Here is a 17,387-nt window from a genome sequence, read left to right as displayed (position 1 = left end):
GCTTGTAGTAGGTCCTCCATAGCCACCATGAAAAGAGTCATCAGTGAGGTCAGACAGCCTTGAGCTTGAATCCAAGCTTTTCCATTTAATAGCTGTGCGTGACCTTTGGCAAGCCATTGGAGGAGTCTTGGTTTCCTTGTTGGTAGAATGTGAATAATATCAGCACCTCCTCGGGGGCTTCTTGTGAAGTTAAATGAAGTCCTTGTGCCAAGCATCTGATCCAGTACTTGGTATATAGGAAGTACTCAGCAAGTGAGGCCCTTAAAAGAAAAAGAACTTTGTTTCTCGGGCTCTCTGAAACCATGGTCTTAGCGGCCATGGGCTCAGCAGTCTTGCATGATTGGTATTTACCTGTCTGTGGAGTTCCCAGCTGGGTGAAAGGAGACCAAGCCAAATGCTATCCAGTATGCTGAACAGTTGTTCCCTCTGAGAAATGGGTACCAAAGCTGTTCTTGCATGTTTCATGGTCATCCTGGGAAGGTCCCATGAGGGACTGTACCAAGTCTTCTCTAAGGGGCACTGGTAGCCAGGCAGAAGTTTCAAATACCAAGGCCAGTAAATAGGTCTCTCCCCACTTCCTCCCCACCATCTCTCACTCCTCACTGGTCTCCTGGCCTTGGTCCTTGGGACTCTAATCCATCCTCTTACTGGCTACAGAGCAATCTTCAGCCACCCACCTGATGGTGCCCACATTTCTCCAGCTGTCAATCTAGCATTTGAGGCCCCTGTCATCAGCTCTGCTACCCTCTGGATGCTCTCCAGACCGTGCCCCACACTCCATTCACTCCTTACTCTCCACGACTCTTCAAACCCACCCATTCCTCTAGAGCACTGCTTTCCCCCATCCCCACCTCTGTTTGTCAAAGTCAGCCCCACTTCCAAGGGTCTGGTTCATCCCAAGCATTGCTCACCAAGCCCTGGGCCTGGGTTTGACAGGCCAGATCCTCACGCATAAGAGCTTTTAGGACCATGGGTGCATGATGTCATCTCCCCTCAAGGACAACCACTCTAAGAGGCAAACTGTGGTAGGGAAACTGAGGCCCAAGAAACAGTCTCACTCAGTCACATAGCAAGTCAGGGCAGAGCCAGACTAGAGCCTAGATCCCCTGTCCATCTGCCCTACCCAGGTCTTCCCACGTCAGCGGCCAGGAAAATGGAGAACCCTATACAGGGAAAGGACATCTAGGGAAACCAGAGACAGAGGCTGCCTTTCCAAGCCTAACCACACAGGAGAGCTAAGCCCAAGCCAGCTGGGTCCAGCTGAAGGCTAGGGGGGCAGTTGGGTTTTTCCTCAGAGGCCCCAATTACTTACAGAGAATCGTTTTGGGCTCTGAAATCTATAGGCACTTTGGTGTCTGCTCTTCTCATCCCTATCATCCTATATGGTCTCAGCCTGAAGTAGAAGGAAAGGGGGCTCAAGGGAAATGGGGTTTTTCAATTTTCCAGGGGGTCACCCAGACACATACTGAAACCCATATAAACACCCCATAGATTACTTAGTCTGTCTCTGTATGTGTGTGTGTGTCTGTCTGTCTGTCTCTCTCTCTCTGTCTCTCTCTCTCTCTCTCTCTCTCACACACACACACACACACATAGGCCTATACACCTACATAGCCTCCCCTTGGGCAAACAAGCAGGCCCGCCTCCTGGGCCATTGGGAATCTGCCAAAGGAGGCTGGGGGAGCCATGCAATGGGTGGTGCTGGACCCTGGAGGTCAAATGAGGCTCAGAAGGAGACCAGGAGGGTCCGGGGGAGCGTGTGCCCTCCACCTGGCCGGTAGAACAGTCTCTTACCTGCAAGGGCTCCCTGCACCCCTCCAGCCTCCAGCTAGACTGCATGGCCATGGCTTAAAGGACCATCTTGTATCTGGGTCCCCTCTGTCATACACACACAGACCTGGGTTTTCTTCTGGGGTCTCAGACTCATTTATTTCTCTAGCTAGGATCTCCCAGGGAGCAAAGTCTGAATCCTTTCATTCTTCATGGCAGCTGCCAGTCCCCTCCCAGGACAAGCTGACCAGTTTGTCATTAGCTCATCCCAGCTTTGTGATCAACCTCTCTGCCCTCCCCACTACCTAGCCCGCACCCCCCAATCTCCAAATCACCTCCTCCAGGAAACCTTCCCCGGCCTAAGCCCCAGAGACACCCTTGGCACATGGCCTGGTGTCTAGTCCATCTCCTACAAGATTGGGATTCAGGGCCCAGGAATTGCAACCTCACCCACTGACTGATTCACTTTCTTAACCTATATCTGCCCATTGACTGTTCCACCATGATGAAGTCCATTCGAAGAGCATCTCTTAGCTGAATCACAAGATGCGGTCTTCCCTCTCTCCACTTGATCCCCTGTAAGGCCCTTCTCTGGCCTGTATCTCACTGACTTTTTCTGGTCCCCTGTTCCTGCTCCCCAGCCGGCAAACTAGTTTAGGCCTACCCTATAGCTATAACCCAGATTTCCACCCCTGTGGCTTTCCAAAGGCTACTGCCTCACACTCCTGGGCATATAGGAGGAAGCCCCTCCTCCCTCTCAGATGCTCCCTACTCTGACTCCTTTCCTGTTACTGCCTGACTCACTCTGTCCCATTCCCAGCAAGACAGGTCACTTTCCTAGCCATGGTCCATGCGCTTGGCTGATACTGTCTGCATTAAGAGCCTTGTGACACCCCACCCCACAGACCTTTGGTCTCCTCAAGAGCCTACCTTCCATGGCCCAGACAGGGGTCTATGCTGAAGGAATGGAACTGGAATAATGGGGAACTGCAACACAGGAAGGAGCAGGTTAAGCCTGTATACTTGCTCTCCCCCAGAGTCAGGGGACCATCATTAAGGCCCTGGAACTTTCACAGAAGAGGATCCCCTTGCCCTCAGGTGCTCCCATCTCCTTCTTTAAGACAAGCTGACCCAATATCTACCCGCCTTCCTGGGAAACCCACCCCAAAGCTGAGGGAAGGCTCCCCGCTCTGGTCTGTCCCTCCAACTCCCATTTCAGTCTAAACAGTAGTTATCAAAGTGCCTACATGCTAAGATCTCCTAAGGAGCTTTGGGGGAAAAAAAATCAAAACAAAACAAAAACCCTGATGCCTGGGCTCTACCATCAGAGATTCTGATTTAATTGGTCCGGGATGTAGTCGGAATGTCAGGATTTATTTTTTAATTAATAGGCTATATTTCGGAACATTTTAGGTTTATAGAAAAGTTGAGAGGAAAGTACAAAGAGTTCCTATATACCCTCTCAGCCTCCTCTCCTGCACCCCAGTTTCCCCGTTAGTAACATCTTGCCTTATTGTGGTATGTTTGTTAAAACCAATGAGATAGTAAAGACCACAGTGTACTTCAGAGTCCACTCTTTGTGTTGTACATTATGAAATTTATGTAAGTATGATAAATGGATATCACGTATCACCCTTACAGTTTCATACAGAGTAGCTTCACTTCCCTAAGAATCCCCCATGTCCCACCTGTCCATCCCTCCCTCCACCCAAACCCCACCCTTCACCTACCCTCAACCCCTGTCAACCACTGACCTTTTTACTGTTGCCATACTTTTGCTTTTTCCAGAATGTCATAGAGTTGGAATCATACAGTATGTAATCTTTTCAGCTTCCTCATTGATTTTTAAGTTTTTTCATTATTTTTAATTGAGATGCAATTGACGTGTAATATTCTAAGTTTAAGGTGCGCAACAGGTTGATTTGATACATTTGTATTGCAATATGAGTGCCACCGTAGTATTAGCTAACTAACATTTCTGTCTCTTCACATAATTATTATTTCTTCTAGTGGTGGGAACAATTCATATCTAGTCTCTTAGCAAGTTTTATATTTATAATAATTTTGTTGTCTATAATCACTGCACTGTATATTACATCCCCAGGACTTCTTTATCTACCAGTTACAGGTTATGTATCTTAACCTAGGTGATTTTTTTTTAAAGATTTTATTTATTTATTTGACAGAGAGAGATCACAAGTAGGCAGAGAGGCAGACAGAGAGAGAGGAAGGGAAGCAGGCTCCCTGCTGAGCAGAGAACCCGATGCGGGACTCGATCCCAGGACCCTGAGATCATGACCTGAGCCGAAGGCAGCGGCTTAACCCACTGAGCCACCCAGGCGCCCTTAACCTAGGTGATTTTAATGAACAGCGATGGCCGGTATTGAATAGCCCCGGTCTAGAATTTGGTAAAGGTGGGTGTAGATCTGATGCTCCATGTTTTTAAATTTAACGTGGGCAAAAGTCTTGTTTTCTTTTGATATGCCCATCCATCCATCCATTCATCATTTCAGTACATATCCAGGGCCTTCTATACCTGGGCACTTGAGTTAGACAATCAGCTAAATCAACACTGTTCCTCTTTTCATGGCTCTCACAGTCCATTGCCGGAGATAGACATTAATCAAGTTGCCATGCATGTATGTGGATGATTTTAAACTGATATGAGTGATATATAGGAATATGATATATATATGATATATATATGTTGTGGTGGTTTGCTCTCTAAGAGTAGTTGGGAGGTTTCCCAGAGGAAAAGAGGCTCTAGCTGAGATCTGAAGTTAAGGAAGAACTAGCTAGGCCAAGGAGGAGGAAAGAAAGCTTGGGAAAGAGACCAAGCTGTGCCAGACCCTTGTGGTAGGAGGGAGCCTGGTGCTTACCAAGAACTAAGGTGGTGATGTTGGGAGTGAGGAGGAAAACAGTACAAAATGAAACTGGAGAGGAAGGCAGGCCTGGATAATGTGTCTTGAAAAGATCAGTCTGCCGACTGTGTAGAGGAAGGATGAGGGTGGAGAAACCAGAAAAAATGGAGAAATCAGTGGGAAAGCCACTGAGTGACCAGGCAAGATAGGATACGATGATGGCTGGGATGGAGAGAAGCTGAGGAATGGTAGCCACGAGGATAGAAAGAAGCAGATGGACAAGAGGGATATGTAGGAGAAGAGAGGTGCCTTGAGACATTCAAGGGAAGATGTGCAGTAGGCAGTTAGACATGTGGTTTGGAGCACAGAGGAGAGGGGAGATTTGGAGATGGAGATGCGGGCAACCTAGGGGTATATACGGTGGGGGAACTGGAAGCCATGGATATGATAAGATGGCTTAGACACTGAGTATGTGGTGAGAGGAAACAGGGTCTAGGACTGAGTCCTGGACAACTGTTAATATTGGATAAAGAGGAAAACCCCAAAAAGGCACAGGAGCAGGATCAGCAGGGAAGGTGAAAAAGGAAAACCAAGTGTGGCTTTATAACAGAAGACTGTGCGTGGTTTCAAGAACTAGGGAGTGACCATCAGCATCTATGATACAGAGTGGTCAAGTCAGATGAAGAAAATGAGGGAAGATAGTCCTTTCAAGAATTTATCTGTGTAGGACGTTGGGGAACATGAATACAACTCCCTTACCAGGGTCAGCTGCCTCATGAGCTTTCCTTTAACTGTGGAAAGTTTTCCTTAACTAACAACCTGCACATGTTCCAACAATAGAAATAAACTGAGGGGGCGGGGGGGGTGTGAGGCATGGGTTGTATGTACCCAATTTAGAACTGCATTAAAGAACATCTCTGAGTAGGCATCACGTCTGGTGAGAGGACCATGTTACCAGTCCTCAGGTAGCATTTGATTTCACCTTAGAAGCTTATATTACCTTTTAATAGCTTTTCCTTTTATTACCCCTATGAGAGGTAGGCTTCTGCTATTTTTATTCCTCTTCTCCATGAAAGGGAGAGACAAAAAGGACAGGGTGTGGCCGATTTCAGTCAAAGAAAAAAAAAAAAAAAGTGAATTCTGCAGAGGACCCTGTTAATATCCTCCATTGTCCCCTAGCCTCCATCTTCACAAACTTTTTTAAAAGACTTGTCAGTACTTTTTTACATTCCACCATTAATCTACCTTCTCCTTCATGGGCACTGGTCTCCTCAAGGTCACCAACAGTCAACAGACCTCTACACCCTAGCCAAGTTTCACTGAATTTGACACTTGATCACTTCCTTCATGAAACTCTCTCTCCTGTGTCCCCCACTGTCCTACTCTCCTGGTTTCTCCTATTAATAAGAAATCATCCAAACTTTGGAAATAGGAAAAAGGAATACGAAAAAGAACAGCAGTGATGTCCTCTCAGAGTAGTGTCTGGTGTTATACAATGTGTCAGTTTCACCTGGGGATCATTGATTTTCTAGGGATGTGTACTTTTGCTTGACTTCTGATTTGCTACTGAGTGTTTTACAACTCTAAGAGTAGAGGCTAATTCATAGGAAACTTATAATGAGTAAATGATTTTTGTCAAATAGCAATGCAAATATTTTCTGTCTGATAAAGGGGAATCCCAAAGGTTGCACTTTCTTGCATTGTAGGGCTTTAAACTTTATTGTCAAGTTCATTTCAGCATTCCTTTGACTGACCAACTCTGTATTCATTCTCAAATTCTCTTGTAAATTAGTATTAATATCTTACTGATGTCTACATTAGTCAGTGAATAAAAGCTTTGACATGTGTATGTTTTATACTTACGTCACTTTTTTTTTTTTTTTTACTTTTTGAAAATTATCCTTACCCCTCTTAATTTTGTTAAGTGGCTTGCCAAAGTCCCACATGGTGTAAGGGGCAGAGCCAGTCAGTTTGAAAGCCAGACATGTGTGATGCTGATTAAGCCAATCCTTGGTTTATAGTTATTTATTCCTCCATTAGTAGAGCTATTAGGGCCTCTGAGAACCTAGGGTCTCACTTACACACTCTTCAGATGGGGAGACCAGCCCAGAGAGTGGCCAGATCTAGCCCAAGGTAACACAGGAAGGAAGGTACAAAATCAGGACTCAAAAGCAAAAACTGACCAGTGGTAACCTCTGGAAGCCTGTCTCCCTGTCTCTTCCTGTCTCCCAACCAGGATATCAGAAATGTTGCAAGAAACCATGCTCAGGAGTTTACAGTGGACTGAGCCGTGGCGAGTCAGGAAATTTGGGTTCAAGCTCTGGGCTTTGGGCAACTCACTACTCTTCTGGAGTCTCAATACTTATGTATTTCAAATGGGCCAATTATTGGGAGACTTGAAAGAGACACCAAGGTTGGCAAGGCAAGGAGACAGTAAACCTACCAATAGGCTAGAAGTGAAGGATCAAGGCTCTGGAGCCTTAAGCTCAGATTCAGGTTTTCTTTCTTAAATAGCCTGTCACCTGGGTACCTAGGTGGCTCACTCACTCAGTTGAGCATCCCACTCTCCATTTCAGCTCAGGGGTCTCCATCTTAGGGTTGTGAGTTTAAGCCCCACATTGGGCTCGATGCTGGAGTCTATAGAAAAATTAAAAAAATAGGGACGCCTGGGTGGCTCAGTTGGTTAACCGCCTGCCTTCGGTTTGGGTCATGATCCCAGGGTCCTGGGATTTGACCCCTGTCAGGCTTCTTCCTCCGCGGGATCCCTGCTTCTCCCTCTGCCTCTGCCTGCTGCTCGCCCTGCTTGTGCGCACTCTCTCGTTCTCTGACAAACAAATAAAGAAAATCTTAAACAATAATAATAAATAAATAATAGCCTGTCACCTTGGATGAATTTCTATGCCTCAGTTTCCTCATATGTAAATGGTGCTAGTAATAGCACCTATTCAATAGAGTTGTAAGATATCAAGCAATCAGAAAAGTCACTGACATGTAATGATCATTTAGTAAAGCTGACTTTTATAACATTTTTAATGCTCAAGGCGTACCTATTCTCTAAGCGAAGGAAACATCGATCTCCCCCAGGCCCCGCCCCCTCCTGCAGGCCCCGCCCACGTCCCCCCCTCGGGCCCTCCTCTTCACCAGGCCTCGCTCCAGCTGTCCTGGGTTCCTCCCGCCACCAGGGGGAGGGGGCGCTGAGGGGGAGGGGTGGGGAGCTTCTTGCCGAAGTAGGCGACACTCTAGAGAGCAGCGGCGACTGCTCTGTGGCCAGGGGCGGCGGCGCTCTAGCCGGCGAGTGTACGAGGCGGGTTCTCAGTGGTGCGGCCGGCGGGCGGCTATGGCGGCCGTACGGGGCCTGCGAGTGTCGGTGAAGGCAGAGGCCCCGGCGGGGCCGGCTCTAGGGCTCCCGTCGCCTGAAGCGGACTCTGGTTTGGAGCGTGGCGAGCCGGAGCCCATGGAAGTGGAGGAGGGCGAGCTGGAGATTGTGCCGGTGCGGCGCTCGCTGAAAGAACTGATCCCGGTACGGGCGGGGGGCGGGGGCGAGGAGGAGGTCGCCGAGCTAGTTCCCCGCTGCGGAGCCGGCCCCGCCGGAAAGGGAGACGGCCGGCGCCTGGGCCCTGGGGAAGTCAGGGGAAGGGGAAAGAGGGGAGTGAGCGCTCAGGGCGCGGAGGCGCCAGGCTTGAGGAGAGACGGGGAGCGGGAGAAGGGACGCCGGGGCGCCCGGAAATGGGTGTTGAGGGGGCTGGAGAAGATGGGGGAGACTAAGGGGTATTTGAGGACACTCCCTTTACTGCTTCTTTGAGCCAGGCTGTGCAGTGTTGTGAGCGAGGAGGGGCTGGAGTTGTCTGGGGGTTTGAGATAAAGGCGGGGCCCGGGGCGGGAACGGGAGGAACTGTCGGGTGACGCCTGCATCAGGGTCTCCGTAGGAGCTGATGTTTGTTAAAATATAGCACTCGCGGTTTTTCTTAGAGGGTTGGTCTTGTCAGCAGCCGAAACTCGGTGTTTCTTTTGTGACTTGGGAGTCATCTTGTCCCCATTCCACTTGATCTGTAGCACCTACACCGTGGCCCCAGCATGTGACCCTTAGTGAGACCAAAACATAAGCAAACCAGCAGTAGTCCTTGGTCCGTCTTTAATCACATGGGGAGGGGCGGGGAGAGGTGTTTCGCTTTTGGTCTCATGGTCCTCTGTCCCGTTCTTAGGGCCGGTCTCAGGCCTGCATGGCTTTTATGTACTTAGTTTCTCATCTAACATGAACTACTTTTTAACCACATGTCAGCAAGTCTGGGTTTTAAACTGAAGTTGTGGGAAAAGGTGAAGAAGATAGGATCACTAAAGATAGCAAATGATGACTCTGGTAACAAAAAATAACATAGTGGCATTTTACCATTTACTACATTATGTTTAAATTTCACTGCAGTTGTGAAGTAGATATTATTCCTTTAGTGCAGTATGGAGTTATTGCATCCCCCACTAGGTGCCAGGCATAATCCTAGGCACCTGATCAAGGTCAAGATCAAACTGCCTCCGGGAGTTTGTTTTAGTAGGAGGACATAAATACAGAATTTCTAATAGTGGTAAATGCTATGAAGAAGGTAAAACAAGTTAATGGGACAGAGAGTGCAGAAAACAGGTAAGTGTGCAGAGCCAGAAACCAAATAGGATAAGATGGTCAGGGAAGTCCTCTGACAGTGACATTTAAGCTGAAGCCTGAGTGACAAAAAGGAGCCAACCATGTGCAGGTTTGGAAGAAAGTATTTCCAGCAGGAACAACAGTAGGTGCAAAGAATCTGAGATGGGAACAAAATTGTTTTGTTGGAGAAATGTAAAGTTCTGTAGAGCAAATGGGAGAGCAGTTAAGGAGGTCAGGAAGGTAGGCAGATACCATGGAGGAAACCCAAGCCCAGAGAGGCCAAAGGAATTGTACAGTGGCAAGTAATTAGTGAATCTCAGAGCTGTGACTTCAGTCTTTGGCTTCCAAATCCCGACCTTTTCATTGCACTGTGCTATGTTTTCCCAGGAGGTCTAGATGAGTCTGGACTTTTGGTAAAAACTTGTGCTCCACCTGGTGGCCTGACGTGATGGATTTGTTTTGTGTGTGGCTGGGGAGATGAGTGAGTGTGCCTTACTTAACTTGGACATTTTTCATGAAAGCCTGTATTTTCATTTACATAAATACCTTCAGCAAATGGACTTAGTTAAGGTTTGGGACAGGGTCTGATCTAGATAAGACGACTTCTTAGAGTGGTTGATTGTGTATTACCTGGTGTTACAGAGACAGGCTTCCTCATGAATAAAGGGTTGCCAGGGTGAGGAGGGATTGCTGAAAGGAATGACTATCCAAAAGGAATCTGTTACAGGGCTGTCTTTTATCACGAGTTTTTCTTCAGTTGCTGTTAGCATTTTTCACTCTTCCCCTTGTGTTAGGACACAAGCAGAAGGTATGAAAACAAGGCTGGCAGCTTCATCACTGGAATTGATGTCACCTCCAAGGTAAGACAGACCATAAATTATTTATTCATTTTGATAAGCCGGTGAACTTAATGAACTTGGTCCCTAGGATTTGTGAAACAGCAGTTATTCTTTACCTCCTTTTTTCTTTTGTTGCTTCATTAAGGCCTTTTTTAATTTAAATTTTGTATTACACAATAATGTCTTCATGCATCCTAAAAACATACAGACAGCATTTGTGTTCTTACATTTATGAAAAGATAAAATCCATGTACCTAGTTGCCTGTGCTTAGCCATATTTAAGAAAAAGTTCTTCACTGGGGATGCTTTTTTTATGTTACATCAGCTCTTTAAAAATGTGTTTTGAATGCTGTTTCCACTTCAAATGAGACAGAACATGAAAAGTACCTGGCATATATAGTAGGCTGATAGTAAATGTCTTTATTCTTTACTGATTGCAGGCTTAGAAAAATAGGATGTCCTGATTGTGTGGCTGTCTAAACTTTGAAAGCCAAATCAGCTGAATTATTCTCAGTACCTGGGAGTATTGCCTTTTTTCTAGTGACTGCTATTACTAGGTTACCAGCTTTCCTGTAACTCTTTACAGAGCCCAACCTATTGTTTTCCTTATTATAAACAGTCAGGATACATTTCTTGCTTTAATTGGTGGTATCCAACTTAAACATTCATTCTGATTTTAATGTGTGCAGTTAAGTTTAGAACAGAATTTTGAGTTATAATTCTGAGTAATGTTTAGCTATATTGGGTGCATAAAACAAAAATAAATATGTCATGTATTTTATCTGGTTCTCATTCTCAGATTGCTTAAAAGCCAAAAGAAAGAACTAGTCATCTTTTAGACAGGCAAGGAAATAGAATAAAGTGAAGATATTTTCTTACTGTAATTGAAAAAGAAGTAGATTGTTCTATTTACTTTTGTACAGTTAGCCATTATGTGAAACATCTATGAGGGAAAGGGTGGTAGCCTCAGAACTGGGACTTAAGTTGTTACTAAGGAAAGGTAGATTTGTTGTTTGCACTGGGAAGACTTCAGTAAAGAAAATTAGCATAACTGTTGGGAAATAACAAAGTGTTGCTGCTTTACCAATCCCCACAAGCTTTCTTGTAGTGAGACCTTCAATTAGTGTGGCAAAGTCAGTGTACAATTAGTGAAGAGTTTCTAAGAGCTATCAGAAACCCATAGTTGGACATGGACTTATTTTAGCTCTTGGAGAAAAACTTATGAAGCTGATTATTTTTTCAGGGAAGTATCTGTGCTTCTTGTCACTTAAAGATGAAAACTGGCAATTCCATGGACACAAGCCTAGAATAGAGGAGAGAGTTTCTTTGCTTCAAAATTATTTTTAAACAGGGAAAATGCTTTAGGAAGTGGACTGCTCAGGCAGACATAATGTGATAGGTGTGATTACCATGCACACAGATGATGTGAAATGGGGGTGGTGGTAGGGCTTCTAGAAATAGCACTGAGATCAGAAGATCTGCACCCCCACCAACAGCCAGAGTATCTCCAGCAAACCTTTTTACTTTTTTGTATCTCAGTTTCTACACCTGGAAGATTAGAGTGAGATTGTTTAGTTGTAATTTGTTTGCATGATTGCTAATAATAAGTAAAATGTCAGAGAACCAAAACATTCATTACTCATTGAATCATGGAGGTTATTACAAATTATAGCAGTATTAGTATATTCTCCACCAGTCATTGACTAAATATCCATTTCTCTGCAAAAATTATTAAAGGCACAGTGTTGGTTATTTCTTCTGATTTACTTTAGGATTGTCACTGAAGCATTGTGTTGCATTTATGATTTAACTTTCCTCCTCCATGTGTCACTTCTTTGTTTTTTTCTGTACCTTCTAGGAAGCAATTGAAAAGAAAGAACAGCGAGCCAAGCGCTTCCATTTTCGATCAGAAGTAAATCTTGCCCAAAGGAATGTAGCCTTGGACCGAGACATGATGAAGAAAGGTACAATGTGTTGGGGGTATTTTTCTGCATTTTCCCAGAGAATGGGTTTTCCCTGCCATGGTCTTGTGCTTCTGGCCTTCCAAACACTCTGAAAAGAAGGGACTTACCAAACCTCCATTTCTGAGTGATGTGTTTAAAGTTGAGCTGCTGGGGCATCTGGGTGGCTCAGTCTGTTAAGCATTTGCCTTCAGCTTAGGTCATAATCCCAGAGTCCAGGATTAAGCCCTACATCAGGCTCCCTGCTCAGTAGGGAATCTGCTTCTCTCCTCTGCCCCTCACCCCACTCTCATGTTCTCTTTCTCTCTCAAATAAATAAATAAAATCTTAAGAAAAGAAAAAAATGAAGTTGAGCTGCTGCTAGCTGTGTCTTAGATGCTATAGCTGGAAGAGAGATCATCTTGTCAGAAAGCCCAGAGACGGTTACCCGGTTAGTGCCACAGCTGAGATTAGAACCTGTACTTCTACAGAATCTTACTCATTTTCTGCTTTTATCATGGAAGTGTCAACTTTTCTTTGCCTGTAAAAGCGTGGGACGTCTGGGTGGCACAGTCGGTTAAATATCCGACTCTTGGTTTTGGCTTAGGTCATGCTCTCATCGGGTCATGAGATCGAGCCTCATGTTGGGCTCTACGCTCAAGTACAGTCTGCTTAAGTCTTTCTCCTCCTTCTGCCCCTCCCCTCCACATGCTTGTTCATGCACACTCTCTCTCAAATAAATAAATGAATCTTTAAAAAAAATGTAATGGAAGTGTATCACACTAATGGTTTTTTTTTTTAAGGGGAGTCAGGAATACTGGGATTTTAGGGGAAAGCCATTAATATTTGTATGATCCAGGTTCGTAATTTTATTTTTGTGTTTTATTAAGGTAAATATTTTGCTTCCTAGAGCTCACCCTGAGGTATATATAGTAATCTGCCGTAGTCTTCAAAAGCAATTTATAAAAAAGGAAAAATTAATACTTTTTAAATTCACAGCCCATATTATTTCATTCTAATATAAATGCATCAATACAAATGGTTTCCTTCTCTAGTATTTGCAAATTTGGGTATTTGAAGGGCTTAATAGGCATCCCTCTAAATGCATGTTAAAGGTCTCTGCTTTGATGTGTGAGTTTCTCTTGTTGGGAGCTTGCTGTCTTACCAGGCACTACGTTAATTAGCACATTACACATTTGTTTCTTAATCGTTTCTCACAGCAACTCTATGAGGAATATATTTTTATCCCTATTCTACAAAGAAAGAGGCTCAAAGAAATTTAATAAATGCCCAGGGTTACACAACTAACACAAATAGAGTCAGGATTTGAACCCCGGTTTTCTGACTCTAAAGCCTTGCTCTTAATTACTTTGCTGTTTTGCCTTATAGTATGTATATGATACCATAAACCTAAACCTCCTCAGTCCATCCCACTGGATAGAGTAGTTTGGATACAGACTCAACTCTGGATGCTGCTTTACTCTTTTTCTGCATCATGAGTTCAAGTTGGAAATATGACCTTGGTTCCTGTGCAGGCTGGGTTTCCAGGCATCTGCTTGAGTAGATTTCTGTTTTAGGAAAACAGAACAGCTGTGCAGCTTGGCATTCATGTCTGTACAGTCTGGGCTCAGGTAGACCTCTGAGGCCTCTTAAAACTCCACCTTTAAACACCATCGTTTTACTACAGCTGTTTACTTTTAGTCCTGTGAACATTTCTTGTGATATCCCTTTTTTTTTTTTAACATTTTATTTATCTGTCAGAAAGAGAAAGCAAGCAAATGTGCACACAATTCAGGGGGGAGCTGCAGGCAGAGGGAGAAGCAGGCTCCCTACTGAGCAAGGAGCCCTATGTGGGACTCGCTCTCGGGACCTTGGAATCATGACCTGAGCTGAAGGCAGATGCTTAACTAACTGAGCCACCCAGGTGCCCCATCTTATTCATGCCTTTCAGTCGGGTGATTAGCCCTTCCTATCATCCCATGCTTTATCTGGTTTGGATGTCACTTCCTCCATAAAGCATCCCTAATCACCCACTCAAATTTCTTTCCTACTTCTATTGGAACTCTTTAGCATGCTAAGCCCTCCTGGAATTCAGTCTCAGTTTCTTTATGAATGTGGGCAGGTTATTGAACCTTTTTAGGTCTCAGTCTCCTTGTTTATAAAGTGGGAAAATGATTTCTACCTGAAAAGGATCACTTTCAGAGTTAAGTTTTAATTAAAAAAAAAAAAAAAAGTTTTGTTTGCTTTTCTTTTCTTTTTTTTTTTTTTTGGAAAAGCAAATCTGATATCGTGGTTCTAAAGATACTTCTTTTTTTTTTTTTTTAAAGATTTTATTTATTTATTTGATAGAGATCACAAGTAGGCAGAGAGGCAGGCAGAGAGAGAGGAGGAAGCAGGCTCCCTGCCAAGCAGAGAGTGCGATGTGGGGCTCGATCCCAGGACCCTGGGATCATGACCTGAGCCGAAGGCAGAGGTTTTAACCCACTGAGCCACCCAGGCGCCTCGGTTCTAAAGATACTTCTAAAAAGCAGTAGATCTACCGGGAATGTCCGCTAGAGCAAGTTGCTCATCACTACATGATTCTCATGTAGGAGGGAGCAGCACCTAGGATAACATTGCTGAACTCTGGAGAACTCTGGTGTTTATCCATATCAGTTTAAGTTAGAATGGGAGGGGGGTTGTAAAGGTCCCAGAGATAGTTCTTTCTTTTGTGTCTCCCCTAGTAATTCTACTGTACAGTCAGGATTAAGAGCCTTTACTCTTATGGTTGAGAGCCTGGGTTCTGAAGCCTAACCTGTCACTTTCTAGTTCTTTGACCTTGAGCAAGTTACTTAGCCTCTAAACCTGAGTTTCCTTATCTGGAAAGGCAGATTAACAGTAATTTTTATATGCTTATTGAGAGCCTTTACTAAAATATTACAGTTCTTAGGGTGGCATATATAGTAAGTGCCCAATTAATGTTGTAATTATCTAATGTTCTCCATCTCAGGCAGTCATCTAAGTGGCCTAGCCTCTTGGGAGAATGGGGACGTTGGAATAAGTATCTTGACTTCCTGCAACTGCACCAGGTGTCAAGTTATTTTTCCTCCTCTTCCTCCCTTTCCTCCCCACCCCCTTCTTCTTCTTCTTACTCCTCTTCATTCCAGTAATACGGAAAGATACCACTTGATAAATGCTTATGTGCTGGTCACTCTGCTATGTGGTTAACTTATCCTTTGACGAATGCTGTGAGAGAACAGTATTCATCATTTATTTTACTGATGAGGAAACTAAGGTGCTGAGTTTGAGAAGCTCACTCAGATCCTACAGCTAGGTAAGTAGCAAGACGAATTTGAAGGCTGGTCTGACCGACGCCTGTGTTCTGTGACCTTTCTGCCAGCATTCAGGGACATAATTTGGGATATATTGCACTAGACCATTCTGCATCAGGAGTTCTTGCTACTCTTGAGTGATTCGGTGTCAAGCGGCTTTAGTCTCCTTATCCCCAAGATCAAAGCTCTCATGTTTAGAAGGGACTTAGAGGTTATCTATACCCAACCTCCTACCCAGTGCTGCACGCCTTTTGGCAAGGTTCTCAGTGCTCTTTTGGCCTTTGCCTGAACATTTCCTAGTGGTGGCACAAGAACTGTTTATGAAGCGGTCAGTCTTATACTTGGATGCATCCTTGCATTGAGCAGAAATTGCTTTCTAGTAATTTATGTTAGTTACTTTGTGACTCTTAGAACAACATTAAGTCTTTTCCTTATTCACACAGTAAACCTTCTGGTGAGGGAATTGGCAGACTGTGCCCTAAACTCTCTTTATGTGACATGACTTTCTGGTCTCCTTCCTCTATACTCTTTCCAGTCTCAAAATGCCCTACATAAGGGGAGGTGTAGATTCCAGACATGGTTGGATTCATGGGGACTGTGACAGGACTGTTACTGTAGTCTCTGTCCTATCTATTTCACAGTGTTATTTTAATCTTCTAGTGCACCTGAGCATCCAGGGCTTTTCCCCAGGGATCAAAAGTCTTCCCATCTTGTACTTGAAACATTTTAAAAGAATTACCTTTTTATTTATCCTTACCAATTTACATCTTGTTGAGTTCAAGACTGTTTCAGCCTATTGTGCTGATTTTATCATAACTACCTTTAAACATTTTAGCTATACCTAATCTACACTTTGGTATACATGGCTTCTGCATCTGTCTCTGTTGGTAAATCTTAAACAAGATAATCCTGATGTTAGTTGTTTAGATTTTTATGTTTATTACATTCATTCTCTTACATTGGTCATTAGTAATTTACTGTTTATCTTCCATGTTTGTTCTTTAATAGGTTGTGCTCCCCTAAACTCTGCTCCTTTTCTTTTTGAGGATCACCTCTCATACTTTGAGTTATTATCTTTAGTGTATTCCAAAGTTTCTGATCATTTTATTTTTATTTTTTTTTCCTTTGGGATTTTATTTATTTATTTCAGAGAGTGAGAGAGAGGGAGGGAGGGAGCTCAGAGAGAGAGGGAGAGTCAGGCTCCGCAGGGAGCCCAACACACAGGGCTCTATTCTAGAACCCTGGGATCATGACCTGAGCCGAAGGCAGATGCTTAACTGACTGTGAGCCACTCAGGCGCCCCAAGTTTTTAATCAAAGGCCTTGGAATTGACTACTTTTTCTCTGGATTTTCAGAAATCTGCTTTCCTAAAAACCTGAGTTTTGTGTCCTACTATCTGTCATTCTTTGTCTTCTTTCCTGCTAGGAAGTCAAAGATGATTCCCTCACCACCTTGCTTTTACGTTAGTACTCAGTAAATGTCCAGTCCTCATTCCCCAGTGCATGTTTTCAGTGCCACATCAGCAGTTAGCCCTTTCTCATTGGTTGGACATAAATCTAGGTGCCTTTTTTGTTGTTTTATTTTAGGCAGTGACACCAGCAAGGTGAGGAGGTATTGAGCATCCTTTCTTTTGGGCAATCTTCCATCAAATCTTGAACTTAACAAAGTTTCCATCTCCAATGGATCTTGCCACTGTCACCGTCAGTCAGTTTGGTTCTCTTTTGAGAATGAAGCTTTTTTATACTCCAGCTGACTGAGAGTAGTTTTTGTCTAGCTTTTGCATCCCTTTTTTACATCTTTGCTTCTTTTGACCAAGATTGTCCATTGCCCATTTCTAGATTTTTATGTCATTCTCTCTTCTTCAAAATATAAACATCTGAGCCTAGAAGCTTTGTTCCCTCTACTCTTTTCCTTTTGTTTGTAAACTATTTTTTCATTATAGGGTTTTTTTTTTAAATGTTTTATTGTTTTGATAGAATAGTGCAGTGATATTCTTGATACTTATTTTTGTCTTTTTTTTTTTTTTTTTTTTT

At 44.0% G+C, this 17,387-nt stretch overlaps 1 protein-coding gene across 1 annotated transcript in view; it reads left to right on the top strand.

Annotated features, from left to right (window-relative positions):
* Window positions 1-7,921: 7,921 nt before the first annotated feature.
* Window positions 7,922-17,387, top strand: part of NCBP3 (nuclear cap binding subunit 3) — a 37,402-nt gene continuing 27,936 nt past the window's right edge. The window contains exons 1-3 of the mRNA XM_059380819.1: window positions 7,922-8,151; window positions 10,059-10,124; window positions 11,962-12,067. Coding sequence (XP_059236802.1) covers window positions 7,969-8,151; window positions 10,059-10,124; window positions 11,962-12,067 — 355 coding nt within the window. The 5' untranslated portion in view covers window positions 7,922-7,968. The remainder of the gene's footprint in view (window positions 8,152-10,058; window positions 10,125-11,961; window positions 12,068-17,387) is intronic.

The sequence above is a fragment of the Mustela nigripes genome, chromosome 16 (genome assembly GCF_022355385.1).
Source record: "Mustela nigripes isolate SB6536 chromosome 16, MUSNIG.SB6536, whole genome shotgun sequence".
NCBI classification, from domain to species: domain Eukaryota; kingdom Metazoa; phylum Chordata; class Mammalia; order Carnivora; family Mustelidae; genus Mustela; species Mustela nigripes.
This window is presented reverse-complemented; position numbering and strand designations above follow the sequence as displayed.